The 26,853-nt window shown below is 57.1% G+C and overlaps 2 protein-coding genes across 2 annotated transcripts; one reads left to right on the plus strand and one right to left on the minus strand.

The window, feature by feature from the left end:
• Window positions 1–110: 110 nt before the first annotated feature.
• Window positions 111–5,996, plus strand: LOC115655235 (prospero homeobox protein 1-like). The gene is made up of 5 exons (XM_030570481.1): window positions 111–160; window positions 1,945–2,977; window positions 4,728–4,829; window positions 5,234–5,428; window positions 5,739–5,996. Exons 2-5 carry the CDS (start codon window positions 1,958–1,960, stop codon window positions 5,922–5,924), a joined length of 1,503 nt encoding a protein of 500 aa, XP_030426341.1. The 5' UTR covers window positions 111–160; window positions 1,945–1,957; the 3' UTR covers window positions 5,925–5,996.
• Window positions 5,997–12,246: 6,250 nt separating this feature from the next.
• On the minus strand, window positions 12,247–23,873 carry NAALADL1 (N-acetylated alpha-linked acidic dipeptidase like 1). Its single transcript, XM_030569604.1, has 19 exons — window positions 23,665–23,873; window positions 23,088–23,274; window positions 22,524–22,637; window positions 21,164–21,286; window positions 20,332–20,521; window positions 19,564–19,657; window positions 17,924–18,028; window positions 17,078–17,163; window positions 16,515–16,634; window positions 16,239–16,324; window positions 15,893–15,956; window positions 15,216–15,283; window positions 15,035–15,126; window positions 14,468–14,558; window positions 14,056–14,137; window positions 13,785–13,961; window positions 13,371–13,458; window positions 12,847–12,939; window positions 12,247–12,415 (listed from the first exon to the last, which is right to left on the minus strand). The coding sequence occupies exons 1-19, from the start codon at window positions 23,871–23,873 to the stop codon at window positions 12,247–12,249; spliced, it is 2,238 nt and encodes a 745-aa protein (XP_030425464.1).
• Between the last annotated feature and the right edge of the window lie 2,980 nt (window positions 23,874–26,853).

The following is a 26,853-nucleotide window of genomic DNA, read 5'->3' on the forward strand; positions in this document are numbered from 1 at the left end:
GCATTCCCCTCCCCCCACGTGGGGCTGTGTCCCCGTGGTGTGATGTCACCAGAGGAATGACCCAGGTCCTTCCAGGCTCTGTCAATCAGTGTGGCAGAGACTAGCTGGCATCAGGGATCGGGGCTCAGGGGCTCTCCCCAGGGTGGGCACCTGCCAAGCGGTGAGTCAGAATACCATCTGCCCCTGGCACCTGCCTTCAGGTCCCAGCATGAGCAAAAGGGGCAGAGTCAACTGGGGACTTCCAGGGCACCCCAGAGATGCTGGGGAGAGATGGAACAGAGGGCATGGGGGTTCAGGAGCAGGGTGGGGAGTTGAGGGGAGGCAGGGTCTGGGTGAGGAGAAGCTGGAATTGGAATATAAGGGTTGGCGAGCAGGGGAAGGCTGGGAGTTGGGGGCAGAGTCTGGGTCAGGTAATGCTCAGGGTTTGGGGCCAGGGAAGGTCTAGGGGTGGGGTTCAGGGGATGAAGCAGGGTTGCAAAGGGCTGGGGGATTGGGGTGATTAGGGGAGCCAGAGGGGATGCAGGGCTGGGGGGTAGGAAGGTCTGGGTGGAGGTCTGTGGAGGGGTGCAGGAAGAGGCTTGGAGGCAGGGGTTAGGGGAGAGCTTGAGTGGGAAATGCAAGGTAGCAGGGAAGGTCTGGGTGGAGGATGTAGGAAGGCCGAAAGGAAGCAGGGTCTGGGTGGGAGGATGCAGGGGTTGGCTTGGGGGAGACAGGTGGAGGATGCTGAGGGAGGCAGGGTCTGGTTTGGGGGATGCAGGGGTGTGTGGCAGAAGGGAGGCAGGAGAGTTGTCTGTTTACTATAAAGTTCAGCCAGCGTGAGAGCCACAGATCCCAGAATCCCCATGCTGCCCCCCTCCAGTCAACACTGTGGGGGTTGTTAGGTGCCCATTGCCCCAGCCTCTTGCTTTCTACCGATGACGCAGCCTATTCCTAGTAGTTGTTCCAAGGGGTTTGGGAGGGGGATGCGAGAAGGGGGGGTTGCACTCTTGTGTCAGGGTAACAAAATGAGGAGCAGCCTCCTGGCCATGTAGGAGTCGGAGAGGGGGGTCTGATGCAAGGGCTGCCTAGTCCAGGCCTGGGGAATCACTGGGGAACAGGGATCTCAACCGGAGGGGTTGGAGGGGTCAAGGTCGGGTTGTCATAGCCCAGGCATGGGGGGCAGAATGGCCTGCCACAGCCTAGGGCAGCGAGGGGATCTCAGCAGAGGCGAGGCTGGAGCGGGGCTGCTGAAAGGGGAACAGGGCTCTCCCAGGGAACTAGGAGATCTGCCATAGCTCAGGCCTGGGTGGATGTGGGGACAGAGATCTCAGCAGGGAATGTGGGAGTTGTGGAGGTTTGGGGGCACTGTGTGTGGTGCAGAATAGGGAGCTGTTAGGTTTGCATCAGGCCTACACGCGTCTCCCAGTTGCCTTCTCAGGGAGCAGCCAGGGATCTGTTTGTTTTAGCCAGGGACCATGAGGGGGGAGAGTTTGCTTGGGGGGGGAAGGGAACCTTTGCCCCACTGGCACCTCTGCCTAGAGCACTTAAATGGCCCTGTACCCTCCCCCAACCTGACAGCCCAAAGTCCACCAGCTGGGATCTCTGCACAAGCCAGCTGTATTAACCTCTTCCCTGCTTCTGCCCCACGCTTAGTTTGGGGTTGAAACAGACCTCCACCACCAATGCAGAGCAGGGTCCACTGAGAAAAGCCAAAGAAGGAGCAGGTTGGGGGAGTCAGTAGGGGGTGCTCTCCCCTTGCCATCAGTGCTGATCCCAATGCCCTAGTGTGGTGCTAGGGGGCACTGTGCTGCAAGTAGTGGGCCAGGTTCTCAGTAGGGGGCGCTCTCCACCTGTATTCAATGTTGACCCTATTGCCCCAGAGCGGTACTGGGGGCGCTGTGCTGCAGGAAGGAGCACGGTGCACGACAGACTTCCCAACTCCCATTCATCCAATCTTTTTTGCAGACTCCCAACAACGATGTCCTTCTCTGGCACCAATCTCAAGCTGGAGCGGCTAGAAGAGCAGCAGTTGGAGGGCCCCGCCTACCAGCTAAGCCAACCTAGGGGCTGCGGTGACATGGCGGGCCCTTACCCTGACAGTGATCTCATTTCCCAATGGCTGCGCAGGAGTGTGAAGGCCAAGCTGGCAGAGGCCTGTGACTCAGGCGAGTCTTCCCAGGGAGACAGGGAGGTCCCAGCGAAGAGGGGTCTTGATCCAGAAGGTGCCAAGGACTTTGCCTGGGCCAAGCGGGCCCGGGTAGAGAACATTGTGTGCAGCATCAGCAGCTCGTACCGTGATGGGAGCCTGGAAGAAGGGGGCACCGGGTACGGCCGCTCCCGCCGGGCCCAGGAGCGGAGCCAGCTCAAGCAGCAGCTGGAGAAGATGCGTGAGCAAGTGTTCCAGCTGCAGGAGAAACTGTGCCAGATCTACAGCGGGGTGGCTAGAGAGGAAGGAAGCAATGTGGGAGCAGCCTGGTCCCAGGAGCCAGGCAGAGTTGGAGCCAGCACCCGGCGTCCTGGGGGAGGGAGTAGGCACCCTGGCACCCTGGCTGAAGCCCTGAAGGAGGAGCTTGGGGCAGCCATGACCCAGGTGGTGGACACAGTCGTGCAGGTGTTTTCCCGCCAGCAACCCCCACCGGAGGAGCCACCCTGCAGTTACCCAAGTGACCAGACAGAGGCACTGCCCCTGGTGGTGAGGAAGAGCCTGCCCCATGCCTGCCCTGAGCTGGTGGCCGGCACCTTCCCCCAGCCCATGGCTGTGTCTCCATACCTGTCGGCCTTCAAGGACAGAGCAGCGGGAGAGGCCTACTGGGAGGGTGTGAGCCTGCGCACCAAGCTGTCCTCCCGCCACCTGCTGCAGCCGCACTGTGCCCTCTTCCAGCTGGCAGGGCCGACTGACCACCAGCTCCCCAAGAGCCAGGCCACAGAGACGCACCATGGCCTGGAGCCAACCCTCTACAAGCCCTCAATATCCTTTAGTAGCCAGCCAGGAAACAGGGTAGAGTGGGGAGAGGGTCTGATCCCTCCCCCCACTTCCCCCACACACATCCTGCCCCCAAGTAACCCACATACCTCACACACACACACATATCCTGTCCCCCACTGACCCATGCACACGCCCTGCCCACAACTAACCCACACACATTCACCCCCTCATACATGCCCTGCCCCCCATACTCTGCCCCAAACTAACCCACACACATTCACCCCATGCACATCTTGACCCACTCACACAGTCTGACCTCCACTCACTGCCCCCACACACTGCCCCAAACTAACCCACACACATTCACTCCCCATGCACACACTGACCCACACACTGTGCCCCCCAACCCACACATACACACTGCCCCCCAACCCCTGCTCCCAACTAACCCACACATATTCATCCCCCACACACAACCTATCCTCTACTGACCCACCCCCCCCACACACCCTGCCCCAAACCAACCAACGCACATTCACCATCCATGCACACACTGTTTCCCATAGACCCACGCATGGGCATCCCCCTGCTGAACTCCCACATACTGGCCCCTGCCTCATATACACTTACTGACCTGAACATCCCCACACAGCCTCTTCCATCTCCCTCCCCCAGCCCATATGCTGCATACACCACCCCCCATACACACATTCCTGTCCCCCCACCTCCCGCACACCCTATACACTGACTGAGCCCTGCCATTAGCTCAGCCAGCCCCCCTCCCCTGGCCCTGCCCTGCTCCACTCCACATCTTGCTGCCACCTGTGAGGCGCTGGCAGGGCAGGTGTTAGAATCACCTGCTCCCCCAACACCACCCACCCACTGCTAGTCCCCTGAGGCCTGGGGTAGGTTTAATGGTTAACCAGGCTGAGCTGGACCCTAAGCTGATTGCACCAGCTCGGAAACAGCTTCCTCCTAAAACCCACTAGGCACCTGCTGGGAATAATCCGCAGGATTAGTGGGGGTGGGCTGGCAAAAACACTCCCGCTGCCCCCTCCCCCGCTGCCTCCCACCCTACATGCTGCCCCCTCCCCTGCTGTCCCCTGCTCTACCCACTGCCCCCTCCCCCTGCTGTATATGCTGCCTGCTGCCCCATGGTCTACACACTGCCCCTCCCCCAACTGCCTCATGCCCTACACACTGCCTCCTCCCTCAACCTCTTCCTTCCCTACACACTGCCCCCTGCCCAACACACGCCTCCTCCCCCTGCTGTCCCCTGCCATTCATGCTGCCCCCTCTCCTGCCTGCCTCCTGCCCTACATGCTGCACCCTCCCTCAACTATCCCCCACCCTACACACTGCCCGTCCCTGACTGCCTCCCCCCATGCCGCCCCCTCCCCTGAAACCCCCCCATACACACTGCCCTACATGCTGCACCCTCCCTCAACTATCCCCCACCCTACACACTGCCCGTCCCTGACTGCCTCCCCCCATGCCGCCCCCTCCCCTGAAACCCCCCCCATACACACTGCTCCACACACATTCAGCCAACACACACAACCTGCCCTCCACTGACCCCCCTCTCCCTTGACTGCCTGAGCCGAGCTGCCGGGGCAGGGATAAGAGATCGAGAGATGAAATTTGTGGGGTACAATAGGGAAGAGGGGCTGTGAGTCAGGACTCTCCTGGGTTCTATTCTCAGCTTGTGGGCAGCGGTCACTGCTTTCTTTGAGGGGGAGGTGTCTGCTCTCTGGAGGGCCTTTGACTGAGGTGCTCCCATTATAGCCTTCCCCTGGTTGCTCCTTAACCTCGTCATTCCCAGGAGGGCCTCACCCCTGTGCACTTGAAGAAGGCCAAGCTGATGTTCTTCTACACTCGCTATCCCAGCTCCGGGACGCTCAAGACCTATTTCTCCGATGTCAAGGTGGGTCCCTCAGAACCTCCCAAACTCTGGGACAGTTTGACCATGGACCCTCCCCATGGATTATGGCCCATGCAGGTCCTCTAGCAGCATCCATCTGTGGAGGGAGGGTCCCTTGCCCCTTCCCCGCCTCTGACCCTATTGCCAGAAACAGACACTTAGGTAGATCATGTGATGAAAGATGCAGGGGGATCACGACCACTCCTTGCCAGGGAATGGGCAGAACAGGAATCAGCCTCCTCTTTTCCCAGAGTCATAGGGGACAGCACAGGGGGATTGGACCTCCCTTTTCCCAGAGAGTTGGAGGGCAGGGAAGGTGGGTTACTCCTCCGTTTTCAGTGAACTAGGGGACTGAGGCCCAGGGCTGTGTTGATGACTATGTCTCTCTCCTCTTGCCGTCCCGCTAGTTCAATCGCTGCATCACATCCCAGCTCATCAAGTGGTTCAGCAACTTCCGGGAGTTCTTCTACATCCAGATGGAGAAGTTCTCACGCCAGGCATTGAGCGATGGGGTGCTCAGCGCTGAGACGCTGACTGTCACCCGGGACTCGGAGCTGGCACGTGTCCTCAACCAGCACTACAACAAAGCCAATGACTACGAGGTGGGCAGCGGACCCGGCAGCAGGGAGGCAGGCAACGTGGGGTGCACAGACCGGGTGGAGATTTGGGAGGGGCCCCGTCAGTGAGGCAAGTGGATGGAAAGTGGAGCACAGGCCAAGGTGAGGATTGGGGAGGGATTCCAGCTGAGGTGAGGAGTGCAGGTCTGGAGTGATCTTGGCAGCATGGAAGCAATTGACAAGAGGAAACTGACCTTGGGGGAAGAATAAAAGAGCCCAGATAAAACCCCTCCTGCGCCAAGCTTCACCATTCCTGATGGGGTGATGCCCTTGTGTCTTTTTTCCCCCCACCCAGATCCCCAGCAAGTTCCTGGAGGTCTCCCAGATCACCCTGCGTGAGTTCTTTAATGCCATCTCCCAGGGCTGTGATGCTGACCCCTCCTGGAAGAAATCCATCTACAAGGTTATCTGCAAACTGGAGTGCGACATCCCCGATGCCTTCAAATCCCCCCACGGCCTGCCGGACACTGTGCATGAGTGACTGGGGGAGGGGTGCTCCAGAGTTGAGGTCCTTGGCGGGGGTCAGGGGAGGAGGGCTCTGGTAATTTATTTCTGATGTGATCCACTATGTCGCTAAGTTGCTGGCTGAGGTAGGGGTGGCCTTGACACCACCCATGTTTCAAAATTATCCTCCCCACACATATCAGAGGTGGTTTAATTGGGAGAGTGTGGGGAGTGCAGGCCAGGGAGGGATCCCAGCAGTGGGGGAGGCAGGTGGCTTGGGGAGCACAGGAAAGGATGGGGGAAGGATCCCAGCAGTAGTGGAGGGAGGCGGCAGCATGGGAGGTGCAGCATGGTGGAGGCAAGCTTGTGGGAGCACAGGTGGGGGATGGGGATGGAGGAGGGATCCCAGCAATTTGGGGGGGAGGTGGTGTGGGGAGCACAGGCTGTGGGTGGGGCCAGAAGAGAGATCTCAGCAGTGTGCGGTGGGGCGTGGAGCCCAGGAGGGATCCCAGCAGTGAGGGAGGCAGGTGGCATCGGTAGCTCAGACCAGGTGCAGGTGAAAGTTTCTTCTTGGGGTGGGATCTGCAGCTAGGAACAGTACCCACATGGGGCCTATCCACAGCCTGAGCAGCGGGCAGGGCCGGCTTTAGGAAGTGCGGGGCCCAATTCGAACAGTTTCGACAGGGCCCCGGCAGGGAAGACCAAAAAAAAAAAAGAAACACGTAAAAAAAACGTGGGGCTTGTACTCACCGGGCGGTGTTCCAAGTCTTCAGCAGCGCTTCGGTGGTGGGTCCTTCACTCGCTCCAAATCTTCAGCAGCACTGAAGGACCAGCTGCCAAAGTACTGCCGAAGACCCAGAACAAGCGAAGGACCCACCACAGAAGTGCTGCTGAAGACCCGGAGCGCCGCCAGGTGAGTAAAAATTAAAAAGGCGCCTCTAGCCAGGGAAGAGATTCTCACTGGCGCAGGGCCCGATTTGGGGGAATTGGTGGAATTGGCCTAAAGCCAGCCATGGCAGCGGGTGGTTTGTGTTAGTTGCTGTCCTTGCCCACATCCAGGGATCTGAGGCCTGTGGAAGGAGGGAGAGGGGTGGGATGGGTGGGGAGAGGGGCTTGTGCTTCCCAGTGTATGTGTTGCTGAGACTTCACGCTCCCTCTGGACCCTGCCAATAAAGACACATTGAAAAGCTGCTGTGTCTGTCTCCTGGGGCTGGGCTGGGACTGGGGTTCAATTCCAGTGAGTGCATGTGCTGGATCGACCTCCCCGGAGGCCTGCATGTGAGCCCAAAACATCAGCAATTCATACTCCCCTGGTGTGGGGTTCTGGCTCTAGAGGAATTTGAAGGCAGTATTGTGCAGTGGTTAGGACACTACCTTGGGAGTCAGGACACCTGGCTCTGCCAGACTTCGTGTGACCTCGGGCATATCACGTAACCTTTCGATACCTTGGCTTCCCCATCAAATGGTGAAAATTATCCTACCCCTTGTCTGCTTAGGTTCTTTGGGGAAGGGACTGTCTCTTGCTGTGTGTTTGTGCAATGCTGGGTAAAATGGGACCCCCATCTCATTTGGGGTCTGTACAGCGCCTGGCATGATGGGATCCCCAGTCTCAGTTGTGAGTCTGTGCAGTGCCTGGCACGCTGGACCCCCGATCTCTGGGGGTCTCTAAACACTATTGTACACAAACAGTACCAGGCCTGAGACTGGAGTCAGGTCTCCAGTGATCTGATACTGCCTTTGAGGGGGGGGGGGCAGTGGGATGATGATTTGCTGATGCCCCTGAGGATGAGACACTGCCAACTTGTGGGGGGTTAGGAAGTGTGGAGAAAAAGAGAGAGAGACAGAGTGACTGCGGTGGACAATTCCCTCACCCCGTCTGGATCCCCATTAATTAAATGGCTGCCGTGCTCAGGTGGCTGAACAGCTGGTGGTGCATTATAAAATCACAAATCTCCCCGCCTGGCCCAGCTGCAAATGGCCAGATTAATACCCCCGATTAACCGTAGGGGGAGGGAGGGCTGTTGTTAGCATGATGGCCTCAAAGCCCAAGGTGCTGCAAACCTCTCTCTCTCTGCTGGCAGCCCCACAAGCCTGAAGCCACCCCCATGCTCTGGAATCCTGTCCCCTAGCTCCTGCGGGGGAGGATTTCTCAGCAGAAGCTAAAGGTGACCTCGACCTGCTGGATTTTTCCAAAGCTTTCTGCTTAAGGACGCCGGATGGAACTAGGGGACATAGAGTTTTTGGGGAGGGGCTAGTTTGAATTAGATGGTGTGAAGGAGTGACCTGAGGGATGAGGTTTGTGCCCCAGAGGGTCTCAGGGCCCAGGAGTCTCCTGTTTTGATTCAGAGGGGGGGTGGAATTTGACAAGGACTCTTAAAATGCAATAACTGGTGGCCACCGCGCAGGGAGGGAGGGTGGAATGAGATATTGGGTCTATCAGCTCTGGGTACCAATCTCTATCCAACCTCAGGTCAGGGGGAGTTGGGGGAATGTGCGATGGTTGCTCCTTATACAGGGATCCCTCAGCACCAAGATGCTGCCGCTATTTATACAGTGATCCTTCGCCTGGCACTGAGATGTAGCTGCTGCTGGGATAGGCACAGCAGCGTTAATACAGGGCTCCCTGTCTCATCAGTGCTGAGATGCAGCTGGCTCTGGGGCAGGGCATGGGAACTGTTTATACAGAGCACTCTCGCTCAATGCTGAGAGGCAGCCACCTCTGGGGAGAGGCGTGGGAGCCATTTACATGGGGATTTCTTGCCCGGTGCTGAGATTCAGCTGTTTCTGGGGCAGGGAAAGCACAGAAACGCTACCCAACAGCTGGGACAGCAGAAGTAGTGCACTCCGGTAACCAACTAGTATGGTCGGAGGTAAAATTGAATTGGCCATGTTGGAATTTGGCCAGATAGTGGGAGCTCTTGGGAAAAGTGCTAGGCAAGTTTAGTTAGCAGGAGGTGTCAGTGAGCCTCATTTTGAAATCTCACGTTAAGGTCAGCAGCACAGCACCCCTTAGCGGGGGAACTGGGGTCAGCACTGATTGTGATGGGAGAGTGCTCCCTACTGAGCCCCTGTCCCACTCCCTGAACAGCATTGACTCAGCCTGCCCCTGTTTAGCAGCGCTTAGCTAGGGAATTATACCCCCGCTCTTAGCCACTGGCCACAGGGGTGAGAGGGGGGATGGCAACCCATAGCTACTGTGCTGCAGTGACCAGGAGGAACTGAGGCCAGCAATCGGGGGTGGAGCAGAGAAGAGGCTGCCTACCCAAATCCAGGGGTGGCTGTAGATGGGTGTCATTTCAAAGTGGCTGGAACTAACTTTTCTTCCTTTGGCTTTCCCAGCCCCGATCCCTGCAGGAAAGAGTGGGAGACACCTAGGACCCGCAAGCTGGGAGCTGCCATCACTACGAGGCTGCTTCTACTCCACTGGGGCTGGTAGCTGCCACTGTAGTTTCGGGACAGAGACCACAGGGTACGTTAGAGCTGTCGGTTTGGGACAGAGCCCTCGTTATGTGCGACTGCTCTTTCAGTCTGTGCCAGCATGTGGGGCTTGCTGGGCTGGAGGGTCTCCCCCTCCCCACTGGCGCTCCTGCCTGTAGCTGTGTCTGGCACCTTAAAGCCAAGGGCAAGAGGCTTCCTTGCAAATTGAGTCTTGTGAAAGTCATGCAGGCCAAGATGGCCGCTGTGCCATGGTAGCTGGGCCTGACAAGTATGGCCTAAGATGGCCGCTGAGCCATGGTACAGGGCCTGACCCGTGTGGCCCAAGATGGGTGCCTTGCCCTGGTAGCAGGGCCCAGTTCATGTGATCAAAGATGGCCACCATGCCATAGTAGCCGTGATGGCCACTTGTCCAGGTTTTCCCAGGATTGTCCCTGCCCTGGGATGTCTGTCCAGGTGCTCAGTACACACTGCAAGCTGTCTGGTTTTATGGGCTCAGGATCATCCTGGTGTGGCAGGCTGACAATTTCCTGCAGTGTCCTGACTGAATGTTACTGAATTAAGTTCAAACATATTGAATTCGTTTTAACATCTTTGCACTCCATCTATTGAAAATGCGATGGTATCTGTGTTACTGCGGAATTGCATGTATTTCCACGGGATGGGTCAATAGGAGAACAGCAGGAGGTGGTTAAGGAAATTCACCCAGGGCAGCCTGTAACATCTCCAGAGGAGACACCCCTTGGAGAGCTGCGCATATACGAGATCAAACTGGATTCTCCAGGGCCCAACAGACAAAGAAAGGGTTCTTGGATAAATAGCCTGGTTTTAACCTGACTCAAGGCCTTCTTCCTGATCAAGCAAACAGACAGGACCCTAGTGCACGGAGGGCCCCAATCCTTAGAGTAGGGTTGGAAGGACGGAGCCAACTGAGGGCTTGTTCTGAGCTAAAGCTGTGATGATCTTGTAACCACAAGGAGACTCCTTGGGTGGGGCAGGGATGGAAGAACGGTTCCTTCCAGAATCCATGTTCGGTTTGGGGTTCCTGGTAAGCAAATTAGCATGCGGGTGGATTCTTGTATTGTTTTGAATATGTTTTCTCTGTAGTGCTTTTTACCTTAAGAATAATGCAGGCCTACCTAGGAAGTGCTGGGGGGTACCTCATAACTGCGCAATGATAGGTGTTAACTGTCTCTAAAGAGAAAGCAAGCAGGTTTGGCTTGGGCAAGGTGCCTTTGCTGCAGAGGTGCCATGTCAGCAGAGAACATGATGCAGGCAGGGACCTGTGCAGCTTGCAAATCTCCTGGTTAGAAGGGAGAGAGCTGTGGATCTCCAACAGGAGAGTAAAGAGCTGGGGAGTGGAAAGCTTGTGGGTGGGGACACTTGCTGGGCTATTGAGGGGAAATATAGGCGCAGTTGCCCTGGACTGTGACATCTGGACATCCTGATTTTTGTATCTCAGAGGTAGCAGCCCCTAGTAGTGGGGCCCAAACGGTTCAGCATGGCTGCCATGCCACAGTAGCAGGGCCTGTGTGTGCTGAGAGGTGGGGGTACATTGTTATTGCTGTTTTGGAGACAAGGAAAATGAGATGCCGAGAGGGAATGGGACTTAGATTTGAGGCAGTGGCTGAGATGGAGACAGAGCCCAGGAGCTCTGACTCCCAGCACCCACATTGGGCTAATTACAAGACCCCATGCCCTTCCCAGAGATGGAGATAGAACCCAGAAATCCCGACCTCCTCCCCTCCCCCTCCGTGTTGTGGTTGTGGGGCCTTTAATGGCCCCAATGCTGTGGTAGCAGGGCTCACTGGGCCCAGGATAATCACCCTGTGCCATGAACAGTGTTCCCAACTCACAGTATTGGTGTGAGTGACAGGATGAATTTCTGGAGCCCATCTGGTAATGATATGAGAAGTTCCAGCCTCCACATGGCTGGAAGCCAGCAAAGTCCTCCTCCAGGAGGGAGGGAGAAAAGATCCCAGCAGCTCAGCATGGCTCCACTCCCTCCTCACCCTGAGATTGATCCCCATCTGGCTTGGGAAGGGAGGGGTGAAGAGCCCCTGGAGTTGCCCCTCCCAGCCTGGAAGAGGGAGGGGGACCATGCTACAGCCCCAACGCCTGGGAGAGGGGGCTGAAGAAGCCCAGGAGGAGCAGAGTTCAGGCTGGGGGTGCTGAACTGAGGAAGGGGCTGGGGGGGCAAGGGATATGCAGATTTTGGGGTGAGAGCTCCGGCAGCAGGGGCCAAAATCACCATACCTGTTAAATTTGGTAGAGTGGGTGACACCACTTGTCCCCCAACCCCCACTGGGGATGGGCTGGAGGAGTTTCAATACTGACAGACTGAAAACTGCAATCTAGTCTTTTAAAGCAACAAAACCCCCTTGGTGTGTGGGCCAGTCCCATGGGATCAGAGTCGTGAGTTTTGATCTCGTGGGGTGGGCAATATTGTGGGTGTGAGAGAGGCCCAGGGCCGCACCATGGCTGCCCTACCCATGGTGGCAGCAGTGCCTGTGGGTCCAAGATAGCCACTGCACTGTGGTAGCAGAGCTCCTGCGGGCCAAGATGGCCTCCCTACACCATTAAGAGTTTCACCTTCCACTCTTCCCACCAACCAGATGAACAAACAGAAGCACCCACTGCTGTCATCTGTTGCTTTAATAGTCCAGACTGGGTTAGGGAGTGGGGTGCAGGCTAATGAGTCGGGGTCCCAAGGAGAGCAGGTTACCCCAGTTCACTGGGATTTGGGTATGTCATGCTCTTCCTCCCAATGCCCACACTAGTGGATGCCATCAGCTCAGCACAGGGCACGGAGGGGGCGTTTGGCATTGATGGGGTGCCAGGACTGCCCCCTGGGTAGGATAGTTGAGCTGTGTAGGCTGCTGGGTTTTGAGTGACGGGGTGGGACTGGGGTGGACCCCAAGATTTTAGGCCACGGCTTCCAAGGTGGAGGCAGCGCTCTCCACAGCATGCACGACGATGGTGAGGTGCTTCTGGACTTGGTCCCAGTCCCCTGTCTCTAGGGCACTGGTGTAGGCGTCGGCCAGTCCTGGGAAGGTGGCCTGGTCAGAGGATTTGGACGCCCAGATCACGTGGCTGAGGGGTTGGAAAGAGAATGGGAGGGGTCAGTATCATGTTAGCATTGTGATATGCAGGGAGAAACTGAGGCATGGAGAGGTGGAGGGGCTTCCCCAGGGTTAAGCAGGGAGTCAACAGCAGAGCTGGGAATAGATCCCAGGTGTCCTGAATGTCAGCCCGCCCCCAGGCCTGAACCACTCGACACCACTCCCCTTCCAGAGCTGGGGATAAAACCCAGGAGTCAACTCCTAGCCCCCTGGCTATAAGCCCTAATCCCCACTCCAGACCCCTCTTCTTTAACCACTAGACCCCGTGCCTCTCCTACACTTCATTCTCTTGCTGAGGCCCTTTCACCCAGCACATTTCAATCAGGATGCACCAGGGATTGGTAGGATAGGCCCTTGGGAATGGAACCTAGGTGTCCTCCCCAGCCCCCTCGATGGCATTACCTGTAATAGTACTGGTTGGGGAAGGCCTGAGGGTTGAGGAAGGCCCTTTCCAGCAGCATAATTTGGTCATTCACCATCCGGATCTGGAGAGGACTGGGGTGGGTGGGAAGCAGAGACCAGAATATGATTAGGGACCCCCTTACATCAGATGCCCTGTGGGGGGCGCCATCATCTCATCCAGCCTTGCCTACTGCTCTCCAGGCCTGTGACCTTGTCCCAACCTTTCCCTCTCTAGAGGACTGGAGGAGATCCCCATCCAAGTACCATTGCCAGAGGGGTCTCCACTAAGGACAACAGACCCCTTCTTCTATGGGTCCAAGGTTCACATGCTCTTTGTAGATAGGGGAGACTCCCCAACCCCCACAGGTGGCATGTTTGCACAAGCATGTGTATGTAAACATGCTAATACGTGTGACCACTCCCTGCAGGACCGTGCCTCCAGGCTGTGCACCCACGCTGTTGTATGGAGGCAGGCATGGACACCCACCAGTGCAATTGCACATGGAGTCAGGGACAGGTCTCACCTGGGAGACTCCTCCTTCAGCTTCGTTATCCGCTGGTTGAAGTCAGCAGCCACTGATTTGAACCGACCAATCGCAGCCTTCAAAGGGTCTGAAAGGCAGGCAGGACCAAGTGTAAGGAAGCAGGTCTGCAGCCCCAACGCCCTATGGTCCCAGCACCTTCCCCACACTAATCTGGGCTCTCCAGAGAAGCCAGGCTATGGACCCCCTAGGGCAGGGGTTAGCATTGACTGAGAGGGGAGAGCACCTCTTGCTGAGCCCCCCCATCTTGCAGCACAGCGAGAGAGAGATTGTTGGGGATAGCACCCAGGAGTCCCGCCCGCCCTGAGAGAGAGATTGTTGGGGATAGCACCCAGGAGTCCCGCCCGCCCTGAGAGAGAGATTGTTGGGGATAGCACCCAGGAGTCCCGCCCGCACCGAGAGAGAGATTGTTGGCATTGAGGTTGGCCAGGAAGTCCCCCTGGGCAGCTGCGCTGTACAGCTCATCCAGCTTCTCTCCATAGTCGCTCACGTTGAGGGGGAGGATGAGGCTGTCGGCCAGCCGCAGCAGCACATTGCCGACTGTCCGGGCTACAGCCTGGTGGCTGGTGAACCCTGTGGGGATAAAGGGATTAGATGCATCCTAAACCTCCCCCAGCACTACCTGGGTCCCTATGCCTGCCCAGAGTGAATGCCATGCCCCCTTTACCTGGGTCAATGAACCTGTCAGCATAGTCGAAGGTATCGAAGGCCGTGTGGTAGGCGGGGTAGATCCGAGCAGATGTCTTGTTCTAAGGGAGGGAAGGGGTAAAGCAGCTGAAAACAAAAGGGGCACAGATCCCAAGGCCCCCTCTTTCCCCTAGTGTGCTGAGATCCCCAGCAAACCCTCCCCTTGACTCACCTGCCCTGCTCCCTGGCCTCACACTGGGGTCAGCACTGTGAGGGACAGTGCCGCCTACTGAGCAGAGGATAGCAGCAAGATAGCCCAGTGCTGCATTCCCCCTGCCTCTTTTCCAGCGCCCAATAAATGCCCCATGTGGGCAGGGATCTGGGATTGAGGCCGTGTCTGTCAGGAGGAGGTGACTCAGGCAGGCTCATCCCAGAGCAGCAGGTGACCTTACCCTGTCATAGGTGTAGGCGATGTCCATGGAGGTGATGCCCAGGTAATGGATGAAGGAGGCATAGTCGCTCCCGGCACCCAGGGACCCTAAGCTGTGTGGGAGATGGAGAGGGGTGAGTGACTCAGGGCCGGGGAGGGGTGGGAAGGGGAAACATCCCTGGGTGGAGAGCAGAGTTTGCCATCTCCTGCTGTGCTGATGTGGCCCCTGCCTGTGGGGCTAGATCCCCAAGCCCCCGTTCTTTGGTATGTTCTATGGCTGGGGTCATGGTTCAGAGTTGCTCAGGCTCCTGGTATTCTCCCTCCCTGCCACCCCAGATCAGACCAATGGGCCTGTTTTGCTCATTATCTGCTGCCATGGATCAGAACAGAGGGCCCATCCAGCCCAGTATCGCCTCCACATCTGTTACTCCTCCAACAATGAAGCTTTCTCTTCAATCTGAGCCACAGAAAGAGGTGGGGAGGAGAAGTTCTTGGCCCCTTTTCTGTCCCTCCCTCCCTCTCTATAATCCACCCTTGGAGTTGGGGGCGGGAGGGCTGGATGGTGGATACCACTGACTTGGGGACTCACTTGGGAATTACGCCATAGCTGGGGCTGATGCGGTTGAAGTGGTTTCTCCAGTTGTCATAGACCGACACGGAGGAGCTGGCCGGGTTTTGGACCTAGAAAAGGTGCACATGAGTCAGGCTCCCCTGCAGTAGGAGAGGGGATGGACACACACACCTTCCCCACCACAGGTTCACCCTGGTACCTGCTTGGCAGCTGCAAAGATGACGCTCTGGGCAGGTGGCGTCCCCTGGGCTCTCAGGGTGGCGTTGGCTGTGGAAAGCACGGGTGAGGCAATGTTAGGGGCTGTGCTGGATCATACAGGGCGACCTGCCGCTCCCCGGGGCTCTGGGGCACCAGCTGGCCCACAGCACAGCCAGACCAGCATCCCCTGCACTCTCGGCCACCCGCTTACGTTTGGGGGGAGAGTGCCCTCTTGTGAGCACCTTTGCACACTTGCACTAGTGGGTGCTCTTGGCTCTCATTTGTTTACGCTGGCACTGACTGATTGCATGGTCTGGCACTTGCATTGAGTCGCATGCTTGTGGCCACATGTCCAACTGCATGCTCTTGCATGCGTGCTCTCATTTGCGCTTGTGTCAGTTGCACACATGCTCTGCTTTTCATGGCTGTTCAGTTGCACCCTCTGGCACGTGTCCTCTTGCACACCCTCTCGGACACGTATTCAGTTGCATGCTGGCTCTTGCCCTTGTGCCCGTCTGATTGCATGTGCACTCTCGCACGCGCGCCCCCTTTCCTCCCTTCCTCCTCACAAATACCCCGGCCCGCTTGAGCCCAGTGTCGCGGCCCTTCCGCACAACGCAGAGAAGGGGATGGTGCAGCAAGAGCGGAGGAGGGAAGGCAGGACAGACGGACGCTTACCGAAGACGGAGATGTCCACGTTGATATAGGCCACACTCCGCTCCCGCAGTTTGCTGTAGAATTCCTGAGCAAGGGGAGAGACCCAGCAGTTAGTGCAATGGGACCGGGTGAGCTGCATGGGTCTGATCTGGGCTGGCTGGGCCCATGGGTCTGGTGCAGAGAGAAGGGTTCCCAAGAGTTACAGTCCCATTGTAACTATCCTGATCAGCTACAGAACATTCAGGACATGCCTGGGTGCAAGTCTGCTTGGATTCAGAAGGGGGCAGCAGCCACGTCCACCCACCCTCCCATCTTAGTCCCTCCAAAGAGGAGCCGCCGTCAATCCTCCTCTCTCTTGGGTTTTTACCTCCGTGTACTCAGTGGAGCCGATCAGACCAAACTCCTCAGCCCCCCAACTGCCAAAGATAATGGACCTTCTGGGGCGCCACTTCCCTGTGGAGAAACATACACCTTGGAGAGTCAGACATAATGGTTAGAGCAGGGCAGTTCTGGGAGTCAGGACTCTTGGGTTCTGCCACTGATGTGCTGGCTGACCTCGAGGGCAAGTCCACTCTGTGCCTCAGTTTCCCTAGCTGTGCACTGGGAATAGTTGCACCCTGTGCACCCACCCAGTCCCTCATACCTTCTTTCAGCATCTTGCCCAGCACGCGGGTGATCTCCAGCATGACAGCCGTCCCACTGCTCGGGTCGATGGCTCCATGCACCCAGCTGTCCCGGTGATTGCCGTACAGGACGTACCTGTCTGGAGGGGCGAGGAGAGAGACGGAGCCCTGCTGCTGATCGGGGTGTGGGAGGGAGTGCACGGGTGTGGGGAGGACTGCTCAGGATGGAGTGTGGTGGGGGGAGCTTGCTGGCTGTGAGCCCAGATGGTAAAGGAGCAGTGTTGGAGTGGGGTGGGGAGCTCAGTAAGGTGGGGCTGAGGGTCACTGGGGAGCACTCTTGAGCATGGTGGGAAGAGGAGCCCACTGAGGGGTGCTCCAGGGCATGGAGGGAGGAGAGAATGAGAGGTTGGGGGAATGGGCGTGGAGAGAGAGGTGGATCCTAGTATGATGAATGGGGCAGGGTGGAGGACACTCCTGGCTTGTGGGGTGGGAGAGAGGGGGCTGGGGAAATGGGATTTGGGCGGGTGGGAGTGGTGGTAGGTGTGGGGGTGCTTGGTGGTTGTTTGGGGTGAGGGACACTCACCAGGTTCCTCGCTGCCCCGGATGAAGCCCATCACGTTGGAAGAGTTCCTGATGACTCTCTGGTTGTGGACGTTTACCTGGACGTCGCTGTAGGGAGAGCGGGAGGAGCTGGGGTCAGCCCAGTGGGGGTTGGGATGTGTGTGTCAGGGTCAGTGCAGTTGGGGGTTGACATGATGGGGGCTAGAGAGCGGAACAGGGAATGGGGGAATTGGGGCCAGCATGGGAAGAGCCTAGGGGAGGTTGGGGGGTCAGGGTCATTGCAATGGGGGTCAGGGAGGGGAAACTGATATCAATGCAGTGGGGTCTGGGGCGAGTTGGTGCAGTTGGCGGGGTCTGGAGAGGGGAGCTGGTGCAGGAGGAAGTTGGAGTCAGTGCAAGGGGAGTGGAGAAGAGGGGATTTGAGGTCAGCTAGGGTCTTGATGTGGTGTCTTCAAACCTGTTCAGATTGTGATAACTTTAAATTCACAGGGATTTTTCTCGTCCTGCTTGCAGGCAGGGGGCTCAGCAGTGACGCGTGGATCTGGGCCTACCAGCAGTCAGTCTGCAGAAAGCCAGCCTGGCATAAGGTGGGTGAGCTGTGCCTCTGGGCTTTAGGAGCAGCCTGCTTTGTCTCTCTCTGAGTTTGAGTTCTTGTTCTGACTCCTGAGACCTAAAGTAGTGGACTGTATGATTTGATCTAACTTCTCTGTGTCTGCTGGGAACACACCACTAGGGAGTGCAGGGTCTGGGGGGCTGGATCAGCACAGGGAGTGTTGGGGAAGGAGGGGGAAGTCGAAATTCCCAGGTGACTTTTGGTGGGAGAAGTGGGGGTGGGATGCAATCCTGGACCAAGTGTATCCATCCATACCTGGTGTTGGGAAACAGCCCCCCTGTGCGGAATCCTGGCCCCACATGGTAGGAGCAGCCCAGAGAGCCCTGCCAGGACGCGGGTGCCACAGGGCCAGACAGGTTACTAGAAGACATAGAACCAGAGATATATGGGGTTATTAGAGTCTCTGCCCCGCCCCAAACCTCTGCTGCCCCACAAAACCACCAAGCCTCCTCTGTCAGTCTCCTCAGCAGCTCTGCCCTGGCCACGAAGGCTGTATTCCCACTCCTGATAATAACATTCCTTTGTTTATTCGCAGCATCTTTCCCCCGGGACACTCCAAGTACTTTATACCCATGAACAGATCAAACACTGGGGACCCCCACACTCCCCAGGAGGTGCATGGTGGGAGTCTTTATTTTATAGATGGAGAAACCGAGGCACAAGGTGGAGAAGTGAGTGGTCCAAGGGGCATGCAGGGAGTCAGACCTGGGAAAAGAACCCAGGAATCCTGACTCCCAGCCCCCTCTCCCCCAAGGCACTGGGCCCTATGCCCTTCCCAGATCTGGGGACAGACCTAGGAATCCTTACTCCCAGCCTACCCTCCACCACAGTCTAACCGTGGCTCTCCGGTCTGCTGTTCTGACCACTAGACCCCCACTCCCCCCCAGAGCTGGAAAGAGAACCCAGAGTGCTGACTTCCAGCTCCTCCTGCTCTCCCCATTGAACCTCACCCCTTCATGTATACATTACACTGTAAACCTGTGTTGTGGTATGAAATATGTGTTATTAGGCTGTTCAATCCACTTCTCATGAAATCTACATGGCCCTCTATGGAGCGGCTATGGCATGTACAATACTGTGGGTGTACAATGGTGTAGTCGGACTGTGAGAGAATGAGGCATTTCCCGTTGCCTTGGGGGTTATATATGATCTTATTGTGGTAGCGCTCAGACGCTTCAGGTATGCAGGGATTTCTCCCCACTACTGAGATGCAGCCGTTTCTGGGGTATGGCGCGGGGGCCATTTATACCGGGATCTCTTGCCTGGGGCTGAGATGCAGCCGCCTCTGGGTTGGGGTCCTTGCCCCAAATTGCTGACGATCGAAGTAATTCAGTTCAGGTGAATTTCCTGACCACAGTAGTGCATCAGTACTAGAATCGGAAGGGGAGGGGCGGTGGTCTGGCTGCATTTAATTTTTTTGCACTCTTTCCCTGCATTTAATAATGATTGTGTTTTTAACAAATCGACTTGGGGCCTGAGCTGTTGTCGCCACCTAGTGGCTAAAGCTGATGGTGCACATGTGTATCCCCCTTTCAAACTATTTCATGATTAGTAATATTCCCTAGCTCTTACCTAGTGCTTTTCAGTCAATGCCATTATCTCCATTCTAGAGATGGGGAAACTGAGGCACAAAGAGGGGGGAAGTGTCTTGTCCAAGGTCACCTAGAAGGCTAGTGGCTGAGCCGGGAATAGAACCCAAGGGTCTTGAGTCCCAGTCCAGTGCACCAGCCAGCAGCCATTCTCACCAGCTGTGTCCTGCTGCAGGACAATGCCAAGGCCAGGGAAGATGATTGTGAGTCTAATGGGTAGTAGGGCACTGAAATGCATTGTGAGGTGGGTTCAGCCCCTAGATTTCACAGCTCCTTTGCCCTAGCTCCACCTAATTAGTCACCCACCAGATTAGCGTCTGGGCGTCTTCAAAACCAATTGGCTGGGTTGGGATCGGCGGAATCCCCTGGATCTCTGACTCCTTGATTCTGTAGGTGAATTCTATGAGGGAGAGGCAGATGAATCAGAAGGAGGCTCATTTTTCCCCCTTTTCCCAGTACCCTGTTTTGGATAGGGGGGTCATTTGCTGCAAAGATGGTGGGTAAGCCAGACTTGGATCTGATGGGGAGGGGAAATACCCCAGATGGTGATTCAACATAAGGAGAACCAGAGGGCCTGGGGAGTCAGGACTCCTGGGTTCTATCCCAGCTCTGAGAGAGGAATGGAGTCTAGTGGTTAGAGCAGAGGGGGCTGGGAGTCAGGACTCCTAGGTTCTATTCCTGGCTCTGAAAGGGGAGTGGTGTCTCATGGTTAGAACCACAGAACTCAGAGACAAGACTTTTGGGTTCTGTGCAGATGGTTGAGGAGGGAGAGGATTTTGGGTGAATGGGGTGTAGGAGGCCAGGTGGGGTCCTATAGTCCAGAGAATAGGGGGCACTTCAGGGCAGCAATTCCCCACATGGATTTGGTTAAACTGCAGAATTCCCCACTACAGGATATAGTGGGGGGCAGAGGATGGGGTGTCAGCTGGATGAATGAGAGCAAGGGTGGGGGGGTGAATTCAAGGAGGCTCTTGGCCTCATCAGCAGGGGGTTGGGACAGGTGCCCCACTCTTCATGGGAGGGAACAGCAAGAGGCATCATGGGTCAAAGCCCTGCCCTGCCCAGGCATGTTACCTTTGGCAGGATAGTAGGGGGTGAGCAGGTCCCCAAAGTACCTGCTGTAAGAGCCCCGCTCCACACCAGAGGGGGGCAGGTACCAGGAGTTGGGGTAGGTCTCCTCCTCAGATGCCCGCCCATCATTGATATCCGCAGGGTCTGTATACACCACCACACCAGCCACACCAAACTCTGCCCCGTTCACTGCCTAGAGAGTTAGGATCAGTCAGATTATCCATTCCACCATCACCACCATTGCTAGGGAGAGCGGGAAGGGCAGCCAGAAAGTCCCCCACATACACTGTCCCAGACTGGAATACGTGTGAGGAGCTGTTCTCTTATTCCTGCCTCAGTTCCCCCTCTTCTAGCTGGACTTCCCCTGCCCCCACCGCCCAGGGGTGCAGCAATGGTATTCCAAGACTGTTCCATCCAGCCCCTGACCTTGAGGTGGGCCACTCTTCTGGTATCCCCCACCCCTGCATCTGTGCAGTGCCCCGCCTGGGGCTGACCAGGCTTTGGGGGGACAGGCCTTGGGCAGGAAGTGCATGGGCTAAGGGAACTGGGGGAGTGGAAACAGGGGTGATTGGACTTGGGGGGAAGAGGTCTTCAGTCAGATGTTGGGGGGAGGGATTGGAGGAATGGGGAGGGGATGATAGGATGGGGGCAGGGAGAGAGGTGATGGATGAGAAACGAGGGACAAAGGATGGGGGTGATTAGGATGGGGGGGCAGAGAGGGAGCAACTGGATGAGGGGGAAGGGATGGGGAAAGGAGCCCAGAGGCCCCCTCTCCAGTGCCACATGAGGAGGAAGCCCTGGTGTCTGTGGCCAGTAGGTCCTGAGTACCCCTCACCTTGTCGGCACGGCCGGCCACCCCGTAGCGGGTGATGGCGATGGTGCCATTCAGGTTGATGCCCATGTTGACCAGCTCCAGGTAATCACTGCGCTTGCCCTGGTTGGCATAGACCAGCCTCCCCTGAGGGGAGAAGAGAGGGGTCAGCCTCAGGGCGCTGTGGGAGAGAGGATCAGAGGGGCTGCTGGGGGCGGGGGGGATAAAGTTGCCATGGGAACAGGGCCCACTTGGGTCCTTGATGTGAGAGCAGCTGTCTATCTCCATGGGTACATGGCTGTCAGCTTGGTGATGGGGCCAAGGGGAGGCTGTTTGTCTCCAGGGATACGTGGCTGTTGGCACAGCAATGTGTTAGGGGTGTTTATCCCTCAGGATATGTGGCTGTTGTCATGATGAGGTGTGGGGGTAGCTGTTTATCTCTGGGGGTACGTGGCTGTTGGCAGGATGATGTGTGGTGCTCGCTGTTTGTCTCGGAATACGTGGCTGTCCCGTGGTGACATTTGGGATGACTGTCTCTTTGGACACATGGCTGTTGGCAAGGCAACCTGACTGGGTGGCTGTTTGTCTGGAGATATGTGTCTGTTGCCTGAATTCCGTGTGGTACTTGCTGTTTATCTCTGGGATTGCGTGGCTGTCAACATGGCAATGTGTCTGCCTGGCTCCGTGGCCATGTGGTCATCAGCATGGGGAGCAGCTGTCTGTCTCGGGGTACACGGCTGTTGCCACCACAGCCTGAGGGCAGCCATTCAGAATACCCCACCTGTTGGAGTGACATCTTGTGTGGTGCTCGCTGTTTGTCTCTGGGGATATGTGGATGTCTTGTGGTGAAATTTGGGGTGACTATCTCCATGAACACGTGGCTGTTGGCAAGGCGACCTGTCTGGGTGGCTGTTTATATCTGGGGATAGAGGCTGTTTGGCAGGATGATGTGTGGTGCTCACTGTTTGTCTCTGGGGATACATGGCTGTCTTGTGGTAACATTTGGGGTGACTGTCTCTTTGGACACATGGCTGTTGACAGGGCGACCTATCTGGGTGGCTGTTTGTCTGGAGAGATGTGAAGTGACAACCTGTGCGGCTGGCTGGGGATAAGTGGCTGTTGGCTCGGTGACAGCTGTTTGTAGATACATGAGGACCTGGGCAGGGCGAGGGATTGTCTGTCTCCATAGATAATGCAGTGGTTGGCATGTCACCCTAGGGACAGAGATCCCCAAGCAGCCTTGATGGGCTCATAAAAGAAGGGACATGGTCCTGATTGGGAGAGGAGATAAGATAAGTCGCTGACAGCCACTGGGTGCAGGGGGAGGGCCTGAGCTGAGATCTTGAGGCGATCGCGAGGGGTTATACCCAGCCCTGCTACATACCCTGGGGTTCCCAGGGGGGGCGTAGGCAGCGTAGGGCTGAACCACATCTGCATGGGCCTGGTCTGCTGTCACGTTCTTCTCGCTGCGCCGGGTTGAGAAGATCTGGCTGCTGTTCTCCACTGGGGGCGGAGGCAGATCTTGTCAGCTCTGGGGTGCCTGCCGTGGGACATCCCGTTCTGACCTTTGCCCCCATCTGCCTCATCTCTCCCTGCTCCCCTCTGCCCTTGTCTGTTTCCAATCCTGTCCCTCCAGCTTCCTGTCCTCAGCTGCTTTAATTCCACTCCCCGGCCTGTCCCCTGCCCCATTCTCCCCCTTAGACCTGCCCCAGTCCATGCTGCCTGTCCCTTCTCTAGCTGCAGCTGTCTCAGGGCCCATCTAGCACCCCACAAGCTCTGTGCCCAGCTGCCCCAGTGTCCCTCTCACCTCTGCATCCATTTGCCCTGCCTCCCAGTTTCCCCTGCCCTCCTTCCACCACTCCTTCCAGCCCCCTGCCCAGCTCTCCCTCCAGTATCCTGATCCCACCACTACAGCCCTGTGCCCTGCAGACACACACCCAGCCCTCACTTGCCCACACACACCCACGGCCACGCTGTTGGGTCTCTGTGGGTCAGGGAAGGACAGGAAAGCGCCGTACACGTCCTCGCTGGCACTGTCCAGACCGACCTGTGGGTCCTGCCAGCGCCTCAGCAGCAGCTTCACAAGCTCCTCATCCCCCTTCGTTGTAGCCATGTGCGGCTGGGAGGCCAGGGCCCTGGTGAGGGGGTACAGGGGAGTGCCTGAGATCACAGCTCCCCCAGGACTGCAGGTTCTTGTGGGGGATAGAACCCAGGAGTCCTAGCTCCTCCTCCCACCCCCGCTGTAGCCACTAAACACCACACTTCTCCCAGAACTGGGGCTACAAGCTTGGGATACAGGGCCCCTCCCTCAGTGGAGCACTGGTTCCTATCTGGCCACAGGTTGAGAGGAGGCTATTCTGTCCCAAGGTGGAGGGAGAGAGGGGAGAGATTGTAGGGATGATCCCGTCCCCTTGTGAGGGAATAGGCTGTAAGGGATGATCCTGCCTTGCAGAGCCCAGGAGTCCTGGATCTCCTGAATGTGGGTGAATTCAATGGGGCTTTTCCATCTCTCCTCCCCTCCTTACTTCAGATTCTCCCGGATCTTCCCGCTGTCCACCTGATCCATGAAGCTCTGCAGCAGGGATTCATTCAGATCCCGGCCCACGGTCTGCACCCAGCTGGGCGCCCTCGGGCCATTCCCCCCTTTGGGGATAGCAAAGTGGCCCAACAGAATTCCAACCGTCAGCAGCAGGGCCCCCACGATCACGGCCCCTAGGATCTTCAGCCAGCTCATCCCACAGCCTGCCAAGGGCTCCAGCCTTTTCCTGGGGGTGAGGTGGGTGTGATGGGCCCTTTATAGCAGCAGATGGGGCCCCACACCTTCTGGATCAGCCAATGCCTCAGTGCCTCTGATCCTATCACCAGGGCTCATGGGGTTACTCATTAGCTCCCAGATCTGGCCTAGCTGCCTTATCTCCCTCCCTATGCAATACTCCCAATTCATGGCACTGAGGGATAACCTTTGGACACCAGGAACAGGCCCATAAAGCCAATGTTCCATAAAGGGGAATCAGGAAACAGATGGAAGGGCGGTTGGTGGTTCCATTCCTCACCTCCATTAGGAAGGGCATGGGTGAGGTGAGAGCTTCTCAAGAGGAGACAGGGCTCCTAGGTTCTAGACTCAGCTCTGAGAAGGGTGTGGGGTCAAGTTAGGGGGGGCGGGTGCTGGGTGTCAGGACTCTGGGTCCTACATGTGGCCCTGGGGAAGAAGTGGACCATGTTGGCTAGAGCAGGGAGTTGGGGCTGGACTCCTGAGTTCTATCCCTGGCTCTGGGAAGGGAGACATTGGATGGTTAGAGCAGGGAGACTGGCAGATAGATAGAGCTCCTCTTTCAGATGGACAAATGGAACCCAGGCATCCTGGCTCCCAGCCTCCCCCCCCAACCCACTAGACTCCACACCCCTCCCAGAGCTGGGGATAGAACCTGTATCTCAGCCATAGCTGAGGGAATCTCTCTATAAACAGCCCTGTGTCCCACCCCAGAGACGGCTTCATCTCAGCGCCGGGTGACTCTTCCGCATGTGCTGGCCCAGCTCCGCAGGCTGAAATCAAACACCCGTTGGCCTGAGGAGTTTATTCCTTTAACGTTGGTGTCTGAAATGCTAATTAAAAGGGCTCGGATCATGCTGGCGGCTCAGTCCAGGCGCCAGTGTACAGGGGGTTGGGGAAGTGGGGGCGGAGCAGATCACAGTTAGCAAGGTAAATGCAAATATATACAGGTGGCACTGGTGGGGAGAGCAGCAGGGTGGGGTGGAGCCATAGGGGTCAGCCCAGGATTGGTGCTTCTGGCCCCATATGGAGCTGTGGGATCTCCCTCCTTTCTATTTGGGTTTGTCTATCTGTCTCCACCCCCTTCCCACACCATTTTTGGTTCTGTCTGTCCATCCTCCAACCCAACCCTCTGGATCTCTTTCTCTAGCTGTTTCCTCTCATTTCTGTGGCCTGTCTGTCTGTCTGTCCTCTCCCCACAGATCTCTCTGGGTCAACGTGTCCCCCCCAACCCCTCTCTCTGGTTCTGTTTGTCCCCCAGGCAGTCTGTAGCAAACCCAGACTACAGTTCCCTATGCTCAGTGGTGCACCCTGATCCCCTGGGCTCCTTGCTGTGGTGAGGGGTAGACAGTGAAGTGGTAAAGGGCAGCAGGGGGTAGACAGTTAAGTGGCTGTGGGGTAGGGGTCTCATCTACCTAAGGGCCCCCTTAAAGCAGCGTGGAGTCCATCACCCCATCCCCACACTCCTGCTCTCTTTGCAAGACCTTCTCGCCCTTGGCCTGGGGAAGGGACACTCCTCCATGCTGGGGCCGGTACAGCAGGGGCTGCTCCTTGCCTGGGCTCTGGAAGTCCCAGTAGTAGCGGATCCGGCGCTGGTGCCCCTTGGCCTGGCCCATTTCGCTCCTGTCCCGATAGCCCCCTCCACTCGCCTTCGCTGGCTCCTTCTCCAGGTGTTGGTGCTGCCTTAGCAGGCTATCCAGGATCTTCTGAGCTGACTGGTAATCCAGAGACACCCCTGGCTCCTTCTCCCCTAGACCCTGGCTCCAGGCCTCATCCCCATCGGAGCTGTCAGTGCTGCTGAGCTCTGGCACCGGCACTAGCTCCAGCCGCCCACCAAGCAGCAGGCCCTGCGGGGACGGAGGGCGCAGGGCATCAGTGGGCGGCAGGGTGGGCACCGAGGGAGCCACCAGCGCCTCCTGCCTCAGGTAGAGGAAGTGTGGCATGGGGAGGGCATGGACCTGGGCCCCTTCCTCCGCACTGCACTCACTTTCTGTTGAGTTGATGTGCTCCAGCAGCTCCCCAGGGCGCTGCTGCTTCCACGGCGTGAAGGCCGTGATTCTCCCGTGGCTTTCCAGCTGCCCTGGGGGTGGGAGGCTGTGGTAGTTGGGCACCGGAGTCCTGTCTCCATTGGGCATGGCTGTGTCTGACTCAGAGCTGCAGCCCGGCTTGTTGGCCTCTGTGGCCGAGTCAGACTGACTGGGGGTGGTGGTGTGGGCGTCGGAGGCACTGTCCATGAAGGCGGGAGGAGGCGCCACATCAGAGATGTGCAGGGAGTAGAGGCTGTCGGTGGAATTGGCCTTCTTCATGTGATGATGCTTCCCTGCTGATTCTGACAGCAGCATCGAGATCTGCGAGGACGAGGGAGGGGATGTCACACCAGCCCAGTGTGGCTGGGACCAGCGGTGGTTTAAAGCCTGATATCTCCTTAACTGCAAGTGCTATATCTGAACGCTTGGTACCCTCAGCTTTTCAGTGGTGTCAGGCATTTGTTTCAAGCTCTACGGTTGTTGAGCACTTGGATTTATCAATCCCATTAGTCTGATTACCTCTGAAACTCTGGTGTTAGTTTAGCAGCCTCAAAAACTGCTAAAGCTTGTAGCGGTCGTTGTTTAAGGTGCAGTATCTCCTCAAGTCTTCAAGCTAATAATGCAAGACTTGCCCTGATAGGAAGCTGGGATTTTCAGCTTTCCAGCAGCATAGGGCCTTTATGTGCAGCCGTGAGGGTTGTCAGGCTATTGGATCCCCCAGTCATATCATTCTCATTACCTTTGAGCTTATTTCCCTCAGGCCACAGACATTTGAAAGGGTCGCAAAGTGCTAGGGCTGAGCCAGATTGAGGCTCTCTAGCTCTGAAATCATGGGGGTTAGACCTGGTCTCTCTGTGCTGTTAGAAAGCTGACTCCCAGCTTTGCAGGGATACATGGCACTAATTCCTCACCTGTTT

Source organism: Gopherus evgoodei, chromosome 7 (genome assembly GCF_007399415.2).
Source record: "Gopherus evgoodei ecotype Sinaloan lineage chromosome 7, rGopEvg1_v1.p, whole genome shotgun sequence".
NCBI classification, from domain to species: Eukaryota; Metazoa; Chordata; order Testudines; family Testudinidae; genus Gopherus; species Gopherus evgoodei.